The 15,999-nt window shown below is 43.3% G+C and overlaps 1 protein-coding gene across 2 annotated transcripts; it reads right to left on the bottom strand.

Moving 5' to 3' along the window:
* Positions 1 to 1,153: 1,153 nt before the first annotated feature.
* Positions 1,154 to 14,817, bottom strand: LOC120034530 (pyridoxal-dependent decarboxylase domain-containing protein 1-like). Of its 2 annotated transcripts, XM_038981123.1 has the most exons (24): positions 14,659 to 14,817; positions 13,126 to 13,202; positions 12,891 to 12,959; positions 12,632 to 12,712; positions 11,909 to 12,058; positions 11,641 to 11,830; positions 11,421 to 11,489; positions 9,029 to 9,107; positions 8,428 to 8,512; positions 8,269 to 8,317; positions 8,043 to 8,144; positions 7,696 to 7,821; positions 7,538 to 7,588; positions 5,928 to 5,988; positions 5,641 to 5,711; positions 5,453 to 5,558; positions 5,038 to 5,209; positions 4,745 to 4,863; positions 4,475 to 4,596; positions 4,199 to 4,291; positions 3,990 to 4,086; positions 3,805 to 3,903; positions 3,444 to 3,664; positions 1,154 to 3,107 (listed from the first exon to the last, which is right to left on the bottom strand). In XM_038981123.1, exons 2-24 carry the CDS (start codon positions 13,200 to 13,202, stop codon positions 3,030 to 3,032), a joined length of 2,367 nt encoding a protein of 788 aa, XP_038837051.1. In that variant the 5' UTR covers positions 14,659 to 14,817; the 3' UTR covers positions 1,154 to 3,029. The 2 variants fall into 2 exon arrangements, with proteins under 2 accessions (XP_038837051.1, XP_038837052.1); XM_038981124.1 differs by having other exon boundaries at positions 1,154 to 3,664; positions 11,909 to 12,055.
* Between the last annotated feature and the right edge of the window lie 1,182 nt (positions 14,818 to 15,999).

The raw sequence follows: 15,999 nt of genomic DNA on the forward strand, positions 1-15,999 counted from the left end.
CGACAACCAGTTGCATACTGGGAGATGCTGTGCATTGCAAGTGTCGCCGTTATTCGGTAGAACGTAATGGAGGAAGTTAGAAAACTACATTTCCATACACACGGAAAGCACACGTTTTACGTCAACGTTGCTGACCCATCTTGCAGGTTCAACATTTTTGGGTTCCGATTCGGCAAACGTTGCACGAGACGCTCAAAGGCCAGTCTTAACAGTGAAAATAATTATTTACAGAACACACGTATCCCGTTTAAACTTCAATTCCATTACCTCAAATTAACATCTCGCAGAAAAATCTAGGAACTGCATCTGCAACAAACTATCACTGGATATTTTTGTATAGGCCTGTCTGTGAGTTTGAGTTCTTTCCACAGTATAGGCCTTCTCTATTGACAGACAGTGGGTATCTAATGGCATTGCAGTCCATTTCACATAAGTAAACATATGCAAGTTTAGTTCATTTTCATTCCCATTGAAATAAACGCAACATGCAACAATTTCAACGTGTTTACTGAGTTACTGTTCATAGAAGGAAATCAGTCAATTGAAATACATTCGTTAGGCCCTAATATATGGATTTAACGTGACTGGGGAGCCAGGCCCAGCCAACCAGAATGAGTTCTTCCTAACAAAAGGGCTTTATTACAGACAGAAATACTCCTACTTCTTGATATGCCACACCTGTCAAGTGACTGGATTATCTTGGCAAATGAGTAATGCACACTAACAGGGATGTAAATACATATTTTGCACAAAATTTGAGAGTTAAGCTTTTTGTGCGTATGGATAATTTGTGGAATATTTTATTTCAGCTCATGAAACATGGGACCAACACTACATGTTGCGTTTATAATTTTGTTCTGTATGGACACTGCTGAGGCCTTGGTGCAAAGTACTAATTTTGCCACTAGGGAGAGACAATGTCTAGCAAAATGTCTAGCAAAGACACGATGGACGCGAGAGACGCTGCCCCTGATTCCTGGGAACAAGGGGATGATGTTGAGGCACCGGTTGACGGGAAACTCGATTCCGGTACTAAATCAGGATTTCAATGATGTTGACTGTGGAATTACTGATAACTTGGTAACTAACAATTTCATTAACACCTTTGACTTGTACATTTAAGAGTCCCTGCAAATAATTGATGACACAAAAGTGTTTTATATCATGTTTTAATAAAGCTGATTTGATTCTTCAATACATCCCTCTTTCCATCCCATGAAATTACATTTGACCAGTGTTTTTTCAGACATCTTTGAGAAACAGGCATTGCACTTCAATGAGATTAGTGCAGTATGTACTTCAACCACCTATGTCCTTAAAACATTAATCTATTAAATATTTTCACTTCAGAAAACTAAATTAATGGTGTATCAAAAATAATGCTCCCAGTTCAACATTAAATATCAGTTATTTTTCTCCTTTGCTGTGAGTAGATTATTGCACCAGAATTGCTGATTAGGAGCAGAATAAAAAGTAACATGTACATACATGTTTAATGAATATGAAAACTATGTCCTCAATAAAGTAAGGTGATAAAGACATAATAACAAAGCCTTACGACAAACAGATATACAACAAATGGAAATTATATCAGAGTACAGTGAACCAAGATCATCTTTATAGTATCAATTCAGAAGACAACAATTACGGTTGTATTTTCAAGTTAAGTGCACATCCTAAGTTAAGAAAAACTTTAAAGTATAAGCTCATTCCATTCTGTCTGCTTTGGATATAAAAATGTCTAACGGCACAGTGGATACGAAAGCAGTTTTATAAGCAAATGATTCATCACATTTGAAAGTCATTGTAATGTCAGTAGTCTACTGACACCCTAGGTCATTAAAGTTCTCCCAAATTTTATGACTACATAGCAGAAATATGATTGGACAACGAGAATATAACACCTATCATTTCAATAATTACAACTGTGTACAAAACATGTCGTAAACCCCCTTAGAGCTGTAGGTCAAGAATAGTTAAATTCTCTAGATGTCTTCAAGAGAGAGAAGTTAATGGTATGGAAGGAACATAAAACTGGATCCTTGACAAAGGGCTGAGAGAAAAGGTATGTGAAATCAAAGAGAGTGTAATGGAAGCAGGACGGAAATATTGTTGTGTCATTTCAAGTCAGGAATCATAATTCATCAAAGTAGTTATTGCAACAAATTATAGATTTATTTTGAGAATTAAAAAAATAAAATGACTATGTGCAACATTAAATAAGGTAGTGCAGTAATAATGGACAGAACAAATGGAATATATATATATATTTTAAACAACCCTGCATCGAAACCAAATCCTTTAACCTGCAAATATGCTATCATCAGTCTAGGCATTATAATAGCTACTAGGCTACAGTATGTCTTTCTCACAGGAAACATCAACATAACTTACAGCCACTATATTTTTTGGCAAAGGAAATTTCCTCAGAATGCATGTTAAGCAAGACTTTGCTTGTAAGGAAATGTTAGCCCCATTGGTCAGATTATTAAAAACAGACATTTATATTGTAAAAAATAAAATAAAATACACCAATCAGACCCAAGTATGTGCAAAAATTAACAGGAGGGTGTTTGACAAACCATGGACGGTCTATTGGGGTAGTGCACATATACTGTGGGTGTGTTTAAAGATCAGAAGCGGGTGGATGTGAGTATTCTCTCGTTCAATTCATATCACAGTATGCTTTCATTTTTCTACTACATTTCCCTCTATATAGATCTGGTTTTACTGATCATGATGGTGATTGAGTGGATAGAAATAGGTGTGCATACATTACATACAAACTAAAATTGTTTTATTTCCAGTGTTAGTCACACGTTACTTGGCTTGCATATAAGCTGTTTTACCTCCGGGCCATGACGAGACCGACTGAAGTAGAGTGGAGGCCATGAACCAGGAAGTCCTCAGACGACCCTTCACCTTTGACTCCCTGCCTCAGGTGTAGTTCCTGCTTGACCAGAGTTCTTAGGTCCTACTCCTACATAGTTATTTATTAACCCACAATGATTGAGTCCTCAGACACAACCCTAGAGACTAAGGCTGGATTCCATTCTGAAATCCTGGTTCCTTCCCGTTGTCCTTGACCTCTCCCAGTCATCAAGGGACTGGAAAGAAAGAATAAAGTAGAGATAAAATGACAAAAGCACTCCCTACCCTTCTGGTAGGCTAAGTGAAGCCTTTGCTGTCTAATTATCTCTCATCACAGTTTCCAGTCCCTTTAGATCTATAAGGAGACAGTTGTCAAGAAAAGATGCAAGGGAGAATTATTTGAGAATGGAATAAATCCCTGCTCTGCAACACCTGCTGGACTGGCCTGGAACCTTTCAGAGCTGGTTTCAAATAACCCTGCCCTGGTGGCTGTCCTATCTGCCCGTCTCCTCCACTGGTGCCTCCTGGCCCTCAGGCCATCTCTCCTCCTCTTCCCCTTCCTGTGTACCCACCTCGCCGTTATCCTGCGTGGGCTCGGGTTCAGCCAGCACCTGGGGGGTCTCTGGACTCTCAGGGGCCATGGAAACCGCCTCGTCTGGGACAGGGGAAGGTGGGTTGGGTGTGGTGGGTTGTGGGAACCTCTCCCTGGAGAGATCCTCAGCCTGGCCCACGGAGCTTGTCTCACTGTGGGAGTCAGAGCCCCCTGCACCCTCGCGCCGGAACAGCCTCTGTCCTGCACGTGGAGGAGGAATCAGAGAATAGTAGTCTAAGATTTCCAGTATTTTTAATAAATAAAATATGTCCCTTGATTTTAAAAGAGAATGACTGCGAAAGAACAAGAATATCCCATCTATAGATTCTGTGAGACCATACCTGGCAGTCTCTTGGCAGAGGAGGTAGGGGTTTCTGGCGACGCCAGCCCACCTGTCTGGGCCTTCATGGAGTAGATGGGCTCTGTGGAGTCCAGGGAACCTATGGGAAACAGTCACTTAATATACCATCGGAATGCAGATGTACAGGAGCAACCTAGGAGCAGGCACACACACACAGTTGTGTACCTGCAGCCAGGTTAAAGGTTCTGCCCTTCACAGTGCTCTGGAACGGAGAGAACCAGTTCAACACGGATCCGACCAGAGGAATCTGTCTCAACACACCCTGAGAGAAAGAGAGAGAGAGATGGTGCAATTTTTCAAATACAAATCAGTCCATAAAATGTACATGTATACAAATTAATGTCATACACATACAAAAACGGGCACACACACACCTCCTCCATGAGTTTGTCCTGGTTGTCTTTCTGGAGCTGGAGCTCTGCCTCCTGGATGCCTTTCCTCACCACCTCTGTCATGTTCTCTAATAGCTAGTGACAAGATGGGACAGAAGAAAATAGTCATTTACAACGCAATCAATGCAATAGGATTGTAGTATTGCATAGATTCTTTATTACATTTTATCATCAAAAATCGATATAATCTGGAAGTACAAGCCATGTTGGAGGAAGTGACAGACTGTAGGTAAATAGATTAGAAGGAGATAGCGTTACCCTGCCGTTTTCCTCTATGTCCCTCCCCAGGGCGGCTATCGTATCCACTAGCTCTGCAACGTCTAGGTCCTCCGTTGCCATGCCAATAAATATGCAGTCCTTCTCGGGTCCGAACTCCAGGCCTGAGGATGGAGGGAGAGAAGTTAAGAGGTAAAGCAGGCAGAATCAGAACCAGGTCTGAATCATTCCTTGAATTGAGGGGAAGAATGAAACCTTGAGTTTCAGATGTGATAAAAGAAGCTCTGTGCTGTGGACAGGCACAGTACTGACCGGTGGAGAAGATGAGGTCTGCATCCAGATCCCCTAGTTTCACCAGCAGCTCACTGTTGATCTTCTCCACCTCCAACTGTCTCTTACTGTCGTTCAGCTCCTCAATCCTCGGCTCATACCTGAGTGGATACACACAATCATTTTGTGGACAAGTCACATTGCTTTACACAAATTACACACTTTATTTTACTGTACAGAAATGACCACGTTTTTACTATGAAATGGCATGGTAAAATGGTAATTACACAGCTACTAATGATACAAATACGGAATGAATAACATTATATTCCTACCTGACGGCTCCCAGGCCAGGCCAGCTGAGGTCCTCTATGTAACTGAGGGCAGAGTGGCGGTACACCTCCTCTCTGAAGTCCAGTCTGAGACGCAGCGTACAGTTCAGCACAGGAACCAGCTCAGTCAACCGCTCCACCAGCAGATCCACGTCACACCTCTGGGTCCCCAGGGCTGGGAGGGAACAGGTCAGAGGGCAGAGTTCAGAGGTCAACAGCTACAGGGTCAACAAAAGGAGAGTTGTGCCTGACTGATGATGATCAGGTGTTCTTCATTAACTGTACAGGTGAGTGTGTGTAATACAAATTATGGTATGTCTAACAGGTGAGTGTGTGTCTTACATGTGAATGTTTATTTTATAGGTGAATGTGTGCCTTTCTTTATGATGTGTGTCTGTCCTACAGGTGAGTGTGTTACCTGCGGCGGTCATAAGAGGGGTGAAGCGGACACAGGTGCCTTCGTCCTCCAACTCCACTATGTCTACCCCGCTGGCGGGCACCAGCTGTGCCAACCGCTCACACAGCTACAGGCAGACACAATCAATCAACCAACCAACCAAGCAACCAACATTGTCTCACCCATTACACATGTAAACAAATGCTCACCCATCTGTTGAGGGAATCTAGCACTTCTCTCTCTCCAGCAAAGTAGCCCTCCACAGAACCACCACTGGATTCTGAGTAGAGGGAAGAGGGCATAGCATTATGACCTATTACATATAACATGCCAAATTCAAACACATAGTACATTTACATGATACTCATTTGAATGCATTATTACATCATTTGAATGCCCACATTGCATCTAAAGTAAGTTGGATGCAGCTGAGTAAGAGTTCCTGGTTAGTTGAGGAAAATGTGTTAGAACAGGAAGAGTAGTGTTAACCACTCACCTGCACTGGTCTCCTGGGAGAACCTGAACACTACTACTGGAGAGTTGAGCTCATCCTCCACCTGCAGCACAGGAAGGGTGAGAGACACACAGGTGAGGTTCCACACATCCAGGATCATAACCTTTGATCTTTAAAAAACTCTGTTGTCATTAACATGCAAACAGGTGTAATGTGTGAGAATGGGCCGGAGAAACTGTGTGATGTGATGCTATGGAGATGCCTGGGTTTGTGACACACATCCTCTGTTTGAGCAGTCAAACTGGTCTGCATAGAGATTGTTAAATCATGCAGCTTTAAAAAAAGGTAAATGTTTGGGCATAAATGTCAATGCCTATGACTTCCATTCACAATGGACATGTCTGTGTTTTCCATGGACTTTATATATATGACTAACTCTTATAACCTACGACAAATCCACAACTGACCATTATACTGTATGTACTGTGTATACTTTGTACATCTACCCAGTACCCATAGCAGGATTGACTGGTTGAAGTGACATGTTGGATTGTTACTGTTGTACCCTAACAGGGTAGTTATGTAAACACAGTGAGGTCCATCTTTGATGACGCCTGGGCCAAAGTTCAACTTTAGAGTCATCAGGATTCTGTGAAGACGTGGTGGTGGGGGGGACAGGACATTGTCTGCTGTGCCTAAAACATGCCTGTAGTGATGATTGGACAGGAACCAGGAAGAGGACTGATTGCAGTTTTAGCAAATGAGTGCCCTCGATTTGAGCGGTGTCTCAAATACAGTGCCTTTCAGTGCATTCAGGTGGAAAAACATGGTCAGGTACAGAGTGAAACAGAGAAAGAAAGGTGGGAGCAGGCAGGGGAAAGAGGGTTGGTCCCACCTACAATAGACAGAATGAGAGAGCCCAGCAAGTCCCGTAGAGAGCCCCCTGAGATCGGCGGGATCCGAGAGAGAGACACCACACCCTGTAACCAAGGCAACCCAACAGCTCACTATCTACAGTATACACACACTTCCTACACACGACACTCACTACAACAAACGGTACTCAAAGCCACCATCAACACAGTAACCAGACCCACACACTCTGCTTGTTCACCAGATCAGCTTCAGCAGTTACTGCACCGTTCCAATGATCTCTATATCGTCTACATGTGTAAATCATATTCACACTCAGTTTCAGATTATATAAAGGTCACTATCTGCTCAGAGCTGATGCCTGTGAACAAGGTTTTTGTTTTGCAACAGTATGATGGAGGTCTCTGTTAGCGAGGCTCAGTGCTGTTTCTTTACCATAGTCAAAGCAGACGAAAGAGATCTCAGAGTCAAGCTCATCCTGATGATGACATAACAGACGTCAGAATCTTTATAAATGTTATGTGTTAGAGTTAAGTGTGATCTTATGATTGTTTTCTTAAGTTATCGTATCTTAAAACTCAAGCAAAAGCTTATATATTGGGGGCCTTCATCATATGACCCACCTATGTGTAATGGCTTTATAGTGCCTTCGTTTACACCCATAGTGCATTACTAAATACAATAAACAGCTTATGACTGCTTAGAACAGCCTCAATGCATAAATGCTTTCCACACACATTAATAGTAGTAGATAGTTTAACAGAAAGTTGTGGACCTACTGAAGTCTTTATGGAAGCCAGAGTCTTCAGTTTCTCCAGAAGCTGTTGGCTCTACAGACAAAAAGAGATACAACACAGGTCAGTTTGTTAGCAGTAAGGTGATAGAAATTAATACAGATCGCTAACCCACATGGTAATTACTAACCCAAAGTACTTACGAGCTCTACAGCGTGTCTAATCTTCTCCACTATCCCATCGTGGCCCAGGTACTGCAGGGAGAGCCAGAGAGGCAGGGCACGCAGCTTCTCTACTGGCTGACTGGAGGTCAACCCAGCTGCCAGAGACTAAGATAGGAGAGAGATAGGTGGATAGGTGAATAGGTGGATAGGTGAAAGCAAAGATTCTACCACATAGCTTTCACCAATACAGTCATATCAGATCTCTAGTAACTTCAAGGGAGGCAGGAAGGAAGGAAGGATGCAAGTTTAAAGGCCCTACAGCTACAGACAAGGAGAGAGTTAAAAGGGCATACCAAAGAAGAGAGAACAGGAAGGAGAAAGCATACCAGGGCTGGGTCCTCGTGTCTGTAGAGGGTGACAGCTGGGACAGCAGGCAGGCCCAGCCACGGACCCAGGGTCAGGGTCATACTGTCACTCCTGGTGGCCGCCTGGGGACAGGGGAGGGGGCAGACACATAGTAGACATATTACATTACCGTACTATACAGGCATCTTAGTGTATACATTTAGAGTTCTGAGGGTCACAGAATGGGAGAGCATATCCTATACGTACCGTCACGGGGGACGAGACCTCCCCCAGAGCCAGGGTGGCCAAGTTGACCCTGAGAGACAGAAAAGACCAAGCAGTTATAAAGCATTTACAAACCCCTCCAATATGGTTGTTTAAAGACATATTTGAAGTATAACAAGTATGTGTAATGTTGTTACTCACCCTTCTATGTGGAGCCACATGCCATACTGTTCACACAGCTCCTTTAGACGGCCCAGCTTGTCTGTGTGTCCCGCCCCAGGGGTGCCTGGGAAGACAGGCAGTGAGTACGCTCGGAGTCACTCTGCTGTACGTCTTGGTCAATAAGTCAGTGATAGACATGTTGATTTAACCTTTATTTGACCAGGTAAGTCATACAATAACATCCTGGTTGGTGAAGGGGTAAACATTGTTTCACTTTAGAGTGTAATACTATGTGTGTTGCTACCATGTTGTTGTCATGTTGCTACCATGCTGTGTTGTCTTAGGTCTCCGTGTTGCGTTGTCATTGTTGTGATGTGTGTACACACACACATACATTTTTTTTTATCCCAGCCCCCGTCCCAGCAGGAGGCCTTTGGTAGGCCGTCATTGTAGATAATACATTTGTTCTTAACTGACTTGACTAGTTAAATAAAGTTAAAAAAAAAAAAAAAAAAAACTGTCACCATGCTAGGTTTTTCAATAAGCACACAACCTTGGAGAAAATAAAACACTTTTAAAGAGTAGAAGTGTGTTCTTAGCCATTTCTTGTATTAAAAAGGTGATAAAATTTCCCACTGACCAGCATTGGCAATCAGCAGCAATGGAAGCTTCCCAGTCTCCACATCCTCTCTAATCAGCTTGTCCAGCAACGCTATGTCCTGCAATCAGCAAAACACCCAGGGAGACGTTTTCCATTTAAAAATCAGGGTAGTATGGTAGGTAGTACGCATACAGGCACCCCAGTATCCTAAATACATAAACTCAGCAGAAAAAGAAACGTCCCTTTTTCAGGACCCTGTCTTTCAAAGATAATTCATAAAAATCCAAATAACTTCACAGATCATTGTTTCCCATGCGTGTTCAATGAACCATAAACAATTAATGAACATGCACCTGTGGAACAGTCGTTATTAAGACACTAACAGCTTACAGACGGTAGGCAATTAAGGTCACAGTTATGAAAACTTATTACACTAAAGAGGCCTTTCTACGGACTCTGAAAAACACCAAAAGAAAGATGCCCAGGGTCCCTGCTCATCTGTGTGAATGTGCCTTAGGCATGCTGCAAGGAGGCATGAGGACTGCAGATGTGGCCAGGGAAATAAATTGCAATGTCCGTACTGTGAGACGCCTAAGACAGCGCTACAGGGAGACAGGACGGACAGCTGATTGTTCTCGCAGTGGCAGACCACATGTAACAACACCTGCACAGGATCGGTACATCCAAACATCACACCTGCGGGACAGGTACAGGATGGCAACAACAACTGCCCGAGTTACATCAGGAACGCACAATCCCTCCATCAGTGCTCAGACTGTCCGCAATAGGCTGAGAGAGGCTGGACTGAGGGCTTGTAGGCCTGTTGTAAGGCAGGTCCTCACCAGACATCACCGTCAGCTATGGTCACAAACCCACCGTCGCTGGACCAGACAGGACTGGAAAAAAGTGCTCTTCACTGACTGACAAGTCGCGGTTTTGTCTCACCAGAGGTGATGGTCGGATTTGTATTTATCGTCAAAGGAATGAGTGTTACACCGAGGTCTGTACTCGTGAGCAGGACCGATTTGGAGGTGGAGGGTCCGTCATGGTCTGGGGCGGTGTGTCACATTATCATCGGACTGAGCTTGTTGTCATAGCAGGCAAACTCAAAGCTGTGCGTTACAGGGAAGACATCCTCCTCCCTCATGTGTTACCCTTCCTGCAGGCTCATCCTGACATGACGCTCCAGCATGACAATGCCACCAGCCATACTGCTCGTTCTGTGAGTGATTTCCTGCAAGAAAGGAATGTCAGTGTTCTGCCATGGCCAGCAAAGAGCCCGGATCTCAATCCTATTGAGCAAGTCTGGAACCTGTTGGATCGGAGGGTGAGGGCTGGGGCCATTCCCCCCAGAAATGTCCAGGAACTTGCAGGTGCCTTGGTTGAAGAGTGGGGTAACATCTCACAGCAAGTACTGGCAAATCTGGTGCAGTCCACGAGGAGGAGATGCTGCATTAAGTACTGCGGTGCTGGTGGCCACACCAGATACTGACTGTTACTTTTGATTTTGACCCCCCCTTTGTTCAGGGACACATTATTCCATTTCTATTAGTCACATGTCTGTGGAACTTGTTCAGTTTATGTCTCAGTTGTTGAATCTTGTTATATTCATACAAATATTTACACATGTTAAGTTTGCTGAAAATAAACACAGTTGACATTGAGAGGACGTTTCTTTTTTTGCTGAGTTTATATACACACACACACACGTGTATATATATATACACATATATACATACACACACAAAGAATGTGGACACCCCTTAAAATTAGTGGATTTGGCTATTTTTGCTGGCAGGTGTATAAAATCGAGCTCAGTGACTTTCAACGTGGCACCGTCATGGGATGCCACCTTTCCAACAAGTCAGTTTGTCAAATTTCTGCCCTGCTAGAGCTACCCCGGTCAATTGTAAGTGCTGTTATTGTGAAGTAGAAATGTCTAGGAGCAACAACAGCTCAGCCGCGAAGTGGTAGGCCCCACAAGCTCACAGAACGGGACCACCAGTGTTGAAGTGCATAGTGCGTAAAAATGATCTGTCCTTGGTTGCAACACACACTACCAAGTTACAAACTGCCTCTGGATGGAATGTCAGCACAATACCTGTTCGTCAGGAACTTCATGAAATGTGGAAGAACTTGACTGGCCTGCACAGAGCCCTGACCTCAACTCCATCGAACACTGACTGCGAGCCAGGCCCAATCGCCCAACATCAGAGTCCAACCTCACTAATGCGCTTGTGGCTGAATGGAAGCAAGTCCCCACAGCAAAGTTCCAATATCTAATGGAAAGCCTTCCCAGAAGAGTGGAGGCTGTTATAGTAGCAAAGTGGGGGGACCAACTTCATATTAATGCCCATCATTTTGGAATGAGGTGTCCACATACTTTGGTAGTGCACATTGTATGAGCCCTATCTAAATGAGGCTGATCTACCATTTGGTGCTGGGATCCAAACATGGTGTTACAGGGGACGGTGCACAGGCTGGACAGAGGCAGACCCAGCTGAGGAAGAGAGGATTTCTGTTAAAGTCAATCTACATTGAATAACTTCTGAAATATCTGCTCTTATAATACTAAAGTAACATCAAAAAGGTCTGTCTGTGTCTTCATGTAACAACACGCAATGCGTTTCTATGCCTGCTTCTACACCTACTTGGCTGCAAAGGTGCTGTCCCAGGCCAGGCCTGCAGGTGGCGCTCTGGTAAATGACAGGCTGTCTGGAGTTGAGCACGGTGTAGCCCTCTGTGGAGTAGTCCTCATAGCGGGTGTTGATGACCAGGCGACACACCTTCAGCAGGCCCTCTCTGTCATCTTCATGGTAGTATGCTGAGCCACTCTCATACCTGGCAGGACATCAAAATCCACTTAGCAATGCACCAGGAACAAGCACACACATGCACTCGACAGACAGACCCACACACCTGAAGAGTCTGCAGAGCCAGAGTGTTGTGTCAGACGCGATGCGTGTGATCAGCTTCCTGAGTCTCTCCCTGTCCAGCACTGAGATGTAGGCTGCTAGGCTGTGTCCTAGCAACGCCATGTGACCCTGCTCTCCGACATTCTGCATCCTGCTGGGGGGACAAGACATGCACAGGAAGTGAGGTCACAAAGACATGATGTTGATAAACTGCATTATACTGATTGTATTGGGAATATTTAAGAATAATAAAGTTCATATACAGTGAAGAGTGATTAACACAATGCTTAGCATATTTATTTGTTTTCACGTTCTGTTTGTGCAAGGTTCTGTTGATAGTGATTGACGCCAGACTGGAGGTACAAGGACACTGATTATTACTGTATTCTGTGAAACATGGTGTGATTCTGTAGCAGCTGACAATGTCACTGCAATTTGTTTTGACTTCCTACAAGCCCCTTGGGCTGTTTTTTACAGAACACTTGGTACTGTCTGATTAGAATATAAAGGGCCTGTCTCCAAGAGGCCAGATAGACATTTTCTCTGCCTCTGATCTGGAGGCGTCTCCCTGTTGCAACTTTAATAAACCGGATAGATTTTTTTATTGATATTATCAACAACTTATTTTTGTTCACTTGGAAATTCTTATTATACTGATAAGAAAATTCTAAGATGGCCTTCCAACTGACATATGCTCTCAGTAGTGGTGTTTTAATGTCAGACCTACCGATGGCTTGGCTTATCTTCCTCCTCATCTTCATGCATGAGATTCTGGACCAGCTGGAGTATACTGGCCACATCCTGCCCACTGGAAGTTTGGAACAAAACACACAACGCGTTGCTTGAGGGAACTCATTGCTTCTGTGAAATACCATCCACATTTGTATGTGTGTGAGAGAGAGAGAGAGAGAGAGAGAGAGAGAGAGAGAGAGAGAGAGAAAGATACTAGATTGAAAGTGAGAAACAAGGGTATCTGCTGTACTCACTCTCCCTGTAGGGGTCCAGGGATACTACTCCTGCTGAACTGTCGTCTATCTGCATCCGGATCTGATGCCCTGGAGAGAAACAAACAACAAAACCAACAAGTCAGATAGTCCTTCAGGTGTGTGCATCTGACTTGTGTTAACATACATTATGTGTGAAGAGATGTGTGTCATTAACAGCCAGTGTAATACTCGTCAATACATCTTTATGTACAAACACCAATTCATAAAAGCTTACTTTCGGCCATCCTCCAAGATCTTCATGGCCTCATTGAGGTTCTTGCCCATCTCAGCGAGTGTGGGGTCGACCATCATCTACGGTCAGAAGTCAGAGACTGAGCAAAAAGACACTTAAGCAGATGGATACCTCATTCAATCTCAGGGTTAGACAGAGACATTGCCAGAAGCTAGCTAAAAACACATCTTTCAGTTCTCTCTCCCCCTAAAGCCTTATATTTAACACTAATCCTCCCTCTACCCTCCTCTGTCACCTATTGGACTGCACATTGAGGTGGATCAGAGGTATAGTAGACAGAGGTCAATCTAATTGTTAACATTAGTCAAATATTGACATTGGCATGATGTAACAGACTCTACCATAGTCTAGCTCATGTTATTGCCAATTCCAGGCGACTGGAGAAGCAGTTGAAAGTAAATACAGTCTGATTATAACTTCTATTCATTACCTGTGGTGCCTCAAGGCCCTAATTTCTGTCTGAAATGATAATGGGTGTGGTTATGGATACACCTGTTATGTGATAGAGTTGGATTACCTGGCTGATTTCATCAAACCGGATTTTCTGCTTCTACAACATGCCACTCAATATATTTATGATCTGCCTAAATATTTGTCTTTCAGTAAAATGTCTGTTAAGCAACAAATAACATCCTTGATCATGATGACTCTGGCTGTCTACTGAAGTATGTTCTGACCAGGGGAGTTTAAGAGCCCTGACGCTTGCTCTATAACACGCATCGCTTGCCGTACGGTTTTGGAAACATAAGGAACGTATCTTCCATATCAAATGAAAATAATACACAGCCATATCTCCAAGTTGCATTACTTGTTTACGGAAGACATAGGTGGCCACCTATGCTAAATAGCCATCTAGCATGCTTCAAATATCTGTGTGTAATCGTAACTGTGGAAAGTGTGTAGCTCGTCGACTGGAAGCACACACATCTTGTGGTTATGTGCAAAACTGCTAAAGTAAGTGTATATTTTTATTTTATTTATTACTGATATGAAAAGGGACATATCAGCATGTTTCGAAAACCGGTTTGAAAGGGGTGATTATTGACCTTTCTAAATGTTAAAACACAGCATCGGAATTGTAGTTCAAAACGATTTTCCCAGTCAGAGCTCGTTTCTCCCCCCCCCCGCGTTCTCAGTTGTCTTTGGGACGCTGAAGTCGGAGATTTCAGAGTTCCCAGTTGTTTTGAACGCGGCACCTGCGCTAGTCAGTCAGTTATCCGTGACCATCCATAACAAATTAGCAGCATCGTCATCACGATGATAAGCTGTTTTATGAATGGAAGGTGGCAGCTTCTTAATTGACGACATAAGCCATGAAAAAACAAGGACATGCAAGGGTTAAATGCCACATTGCATTGCGTGAATAAAGGAAATAAAGCTAGTTCCGCGTAATTCTTAGCAATGACAGCTGGCTTACCGCTGTTGGTGCTGCTAGCCTAACTAGCATTGCTAGCCATAGTTTGCCTAGCGTTACCGCTTGGACCACACCAAGATTGACAGCTCGTTTGTGCTTACCTTGTGACGCGGTGGCTTCAGACAGTTGGAAAGCTTGAGAAAAGGATACGCCGCCTATCCACTCTGTATGGACGTGGGGAATAGTATAATATTGACGGCTGAACAGCTTCGTTATCCTGCTAACTCCTGTAAATGTTAACTTCCTGGACTGGCGCTCCGTATTCCACGCTGGCAGAGCTGACGTATCGCTACGTTTGCTACACCACCAATGTGGTGCTGTGTGTATCTTGATTGGCTGATAGGTGCTTAGCTGACTAGCAGGCAGTGGAGTGCAGGGTTTTTAAATTGGGCCCCTGTATTACTTTGAAATAGCCTAGTTTAATTCCTCCATTCATGGAAGTAATGATCTATTTGGATGAGCAAGGCATCTAGTGCATAATGCACCAGTCCATCATAGACAGATAAGTGATTATTTCAGTGAAGGTAGGATGTATTCAAACAGAGGGAGAATAAAATAACCAAAAAGTCCAAATTTGATATATTTTACCATTTATCTTCTTGAAATCTGATTTTAAACCTAACCTTAACCATGGCAGGTAGCCTAGTGTGTTGGGCCATAACTGAAAAATTGTTGTCAGCTCGGGGATTCGATACAAGGCAAAAATCTGTCGTTCTGCCCTGAACAAGCCGGTTAACCCACTGTTCCCTGGTAGGCCGTCATTGTAAATAAGAACTTGTTCTTAACTGACTTGCCTAGTTAAATTAAAAAATAATTTAAAAAACCACACAGAAAACCTTATGCCTAATCTTAAATTAAGACCAAAAAGCAGCTTTGTGTTATCTAGTGGAAACCACTCCCAATTGGATGAGGTCAAAGGGGAGGGGAAGTGAAGAATCAAAGAAATGCAATTGAGATACTCCCAGAGTGCAGTACACGTTCTTATTATTATACCTCAGTGGTAGTACCCTAGAATAGATGACCATGACTAATAATGAATATGGATGTGTGTATGTAATTATATTACTATGTAACTATTTGGACAGTAATGCTGAAACTTTTAATTTGGCTCTATACTGCAGCATTTTGAATTTGAGAAACAAATGAACATGAGACAGTACAGAATGTCATCATTTATTTGAGTTTTTTTCATAAATATCTGTTTTACCGTTTAGAAATGAAAGGACTGTGAATCAAGTGCCCCCATTTGAAGGTGCCAGAAGTACACTACATGACCAACAGTATGTGGACAGCTGCTCGTTGAACATTTCATTCCAAAATCATGGGTATTAATATGGAGTTGGTCCCCCCTTTGCTGCTTCCCAGAAGAACAGCCTCCGTTCTTCTGGGAAGGCTTTCCACTAGATGTTGGAACATTGCTGCGGGGACTTGCTTCCATTCAG

Source organism: Salvelinus namaycush, chromosome 41 (genome assembly GCF_016432855.1).
Source record: "Salvelinus namaycush isolate Seneca chromosome 41, SaNama_1.0, whole genome shotgun sequence".
NCBI classification, from domain to species: domain Eukaryota; kingdom Metazoa; phylum Chordata; class Actinopteri; order Salmoniformes; family Salmonidae; genus Salvelinus; species Salvelinus namaycush.

Coding starts and splice junctions, on each gene's coding strand:
- LOC120034530 (XM_038981123.1), bottom strand. CDS start 13,202: ATGATGGTCGACCCCACACTCGCTGAGATGGGCAAGAACCTCAATGAG. Junction 8,145..8,268: donor AGGTCTCGTCCCCCGTGACG/GTACGTATAGGA, acceptor CCCTGTCCCCAG/GCGGCCACCAGGAGTGACAG. Junction 3,904..3,989: donor AACCTTTAACCTGGCTGCAG/GTACACAACTGT, acceptor TGTTTCCCATAG/GTTCCCTGGACTCCACAGAG.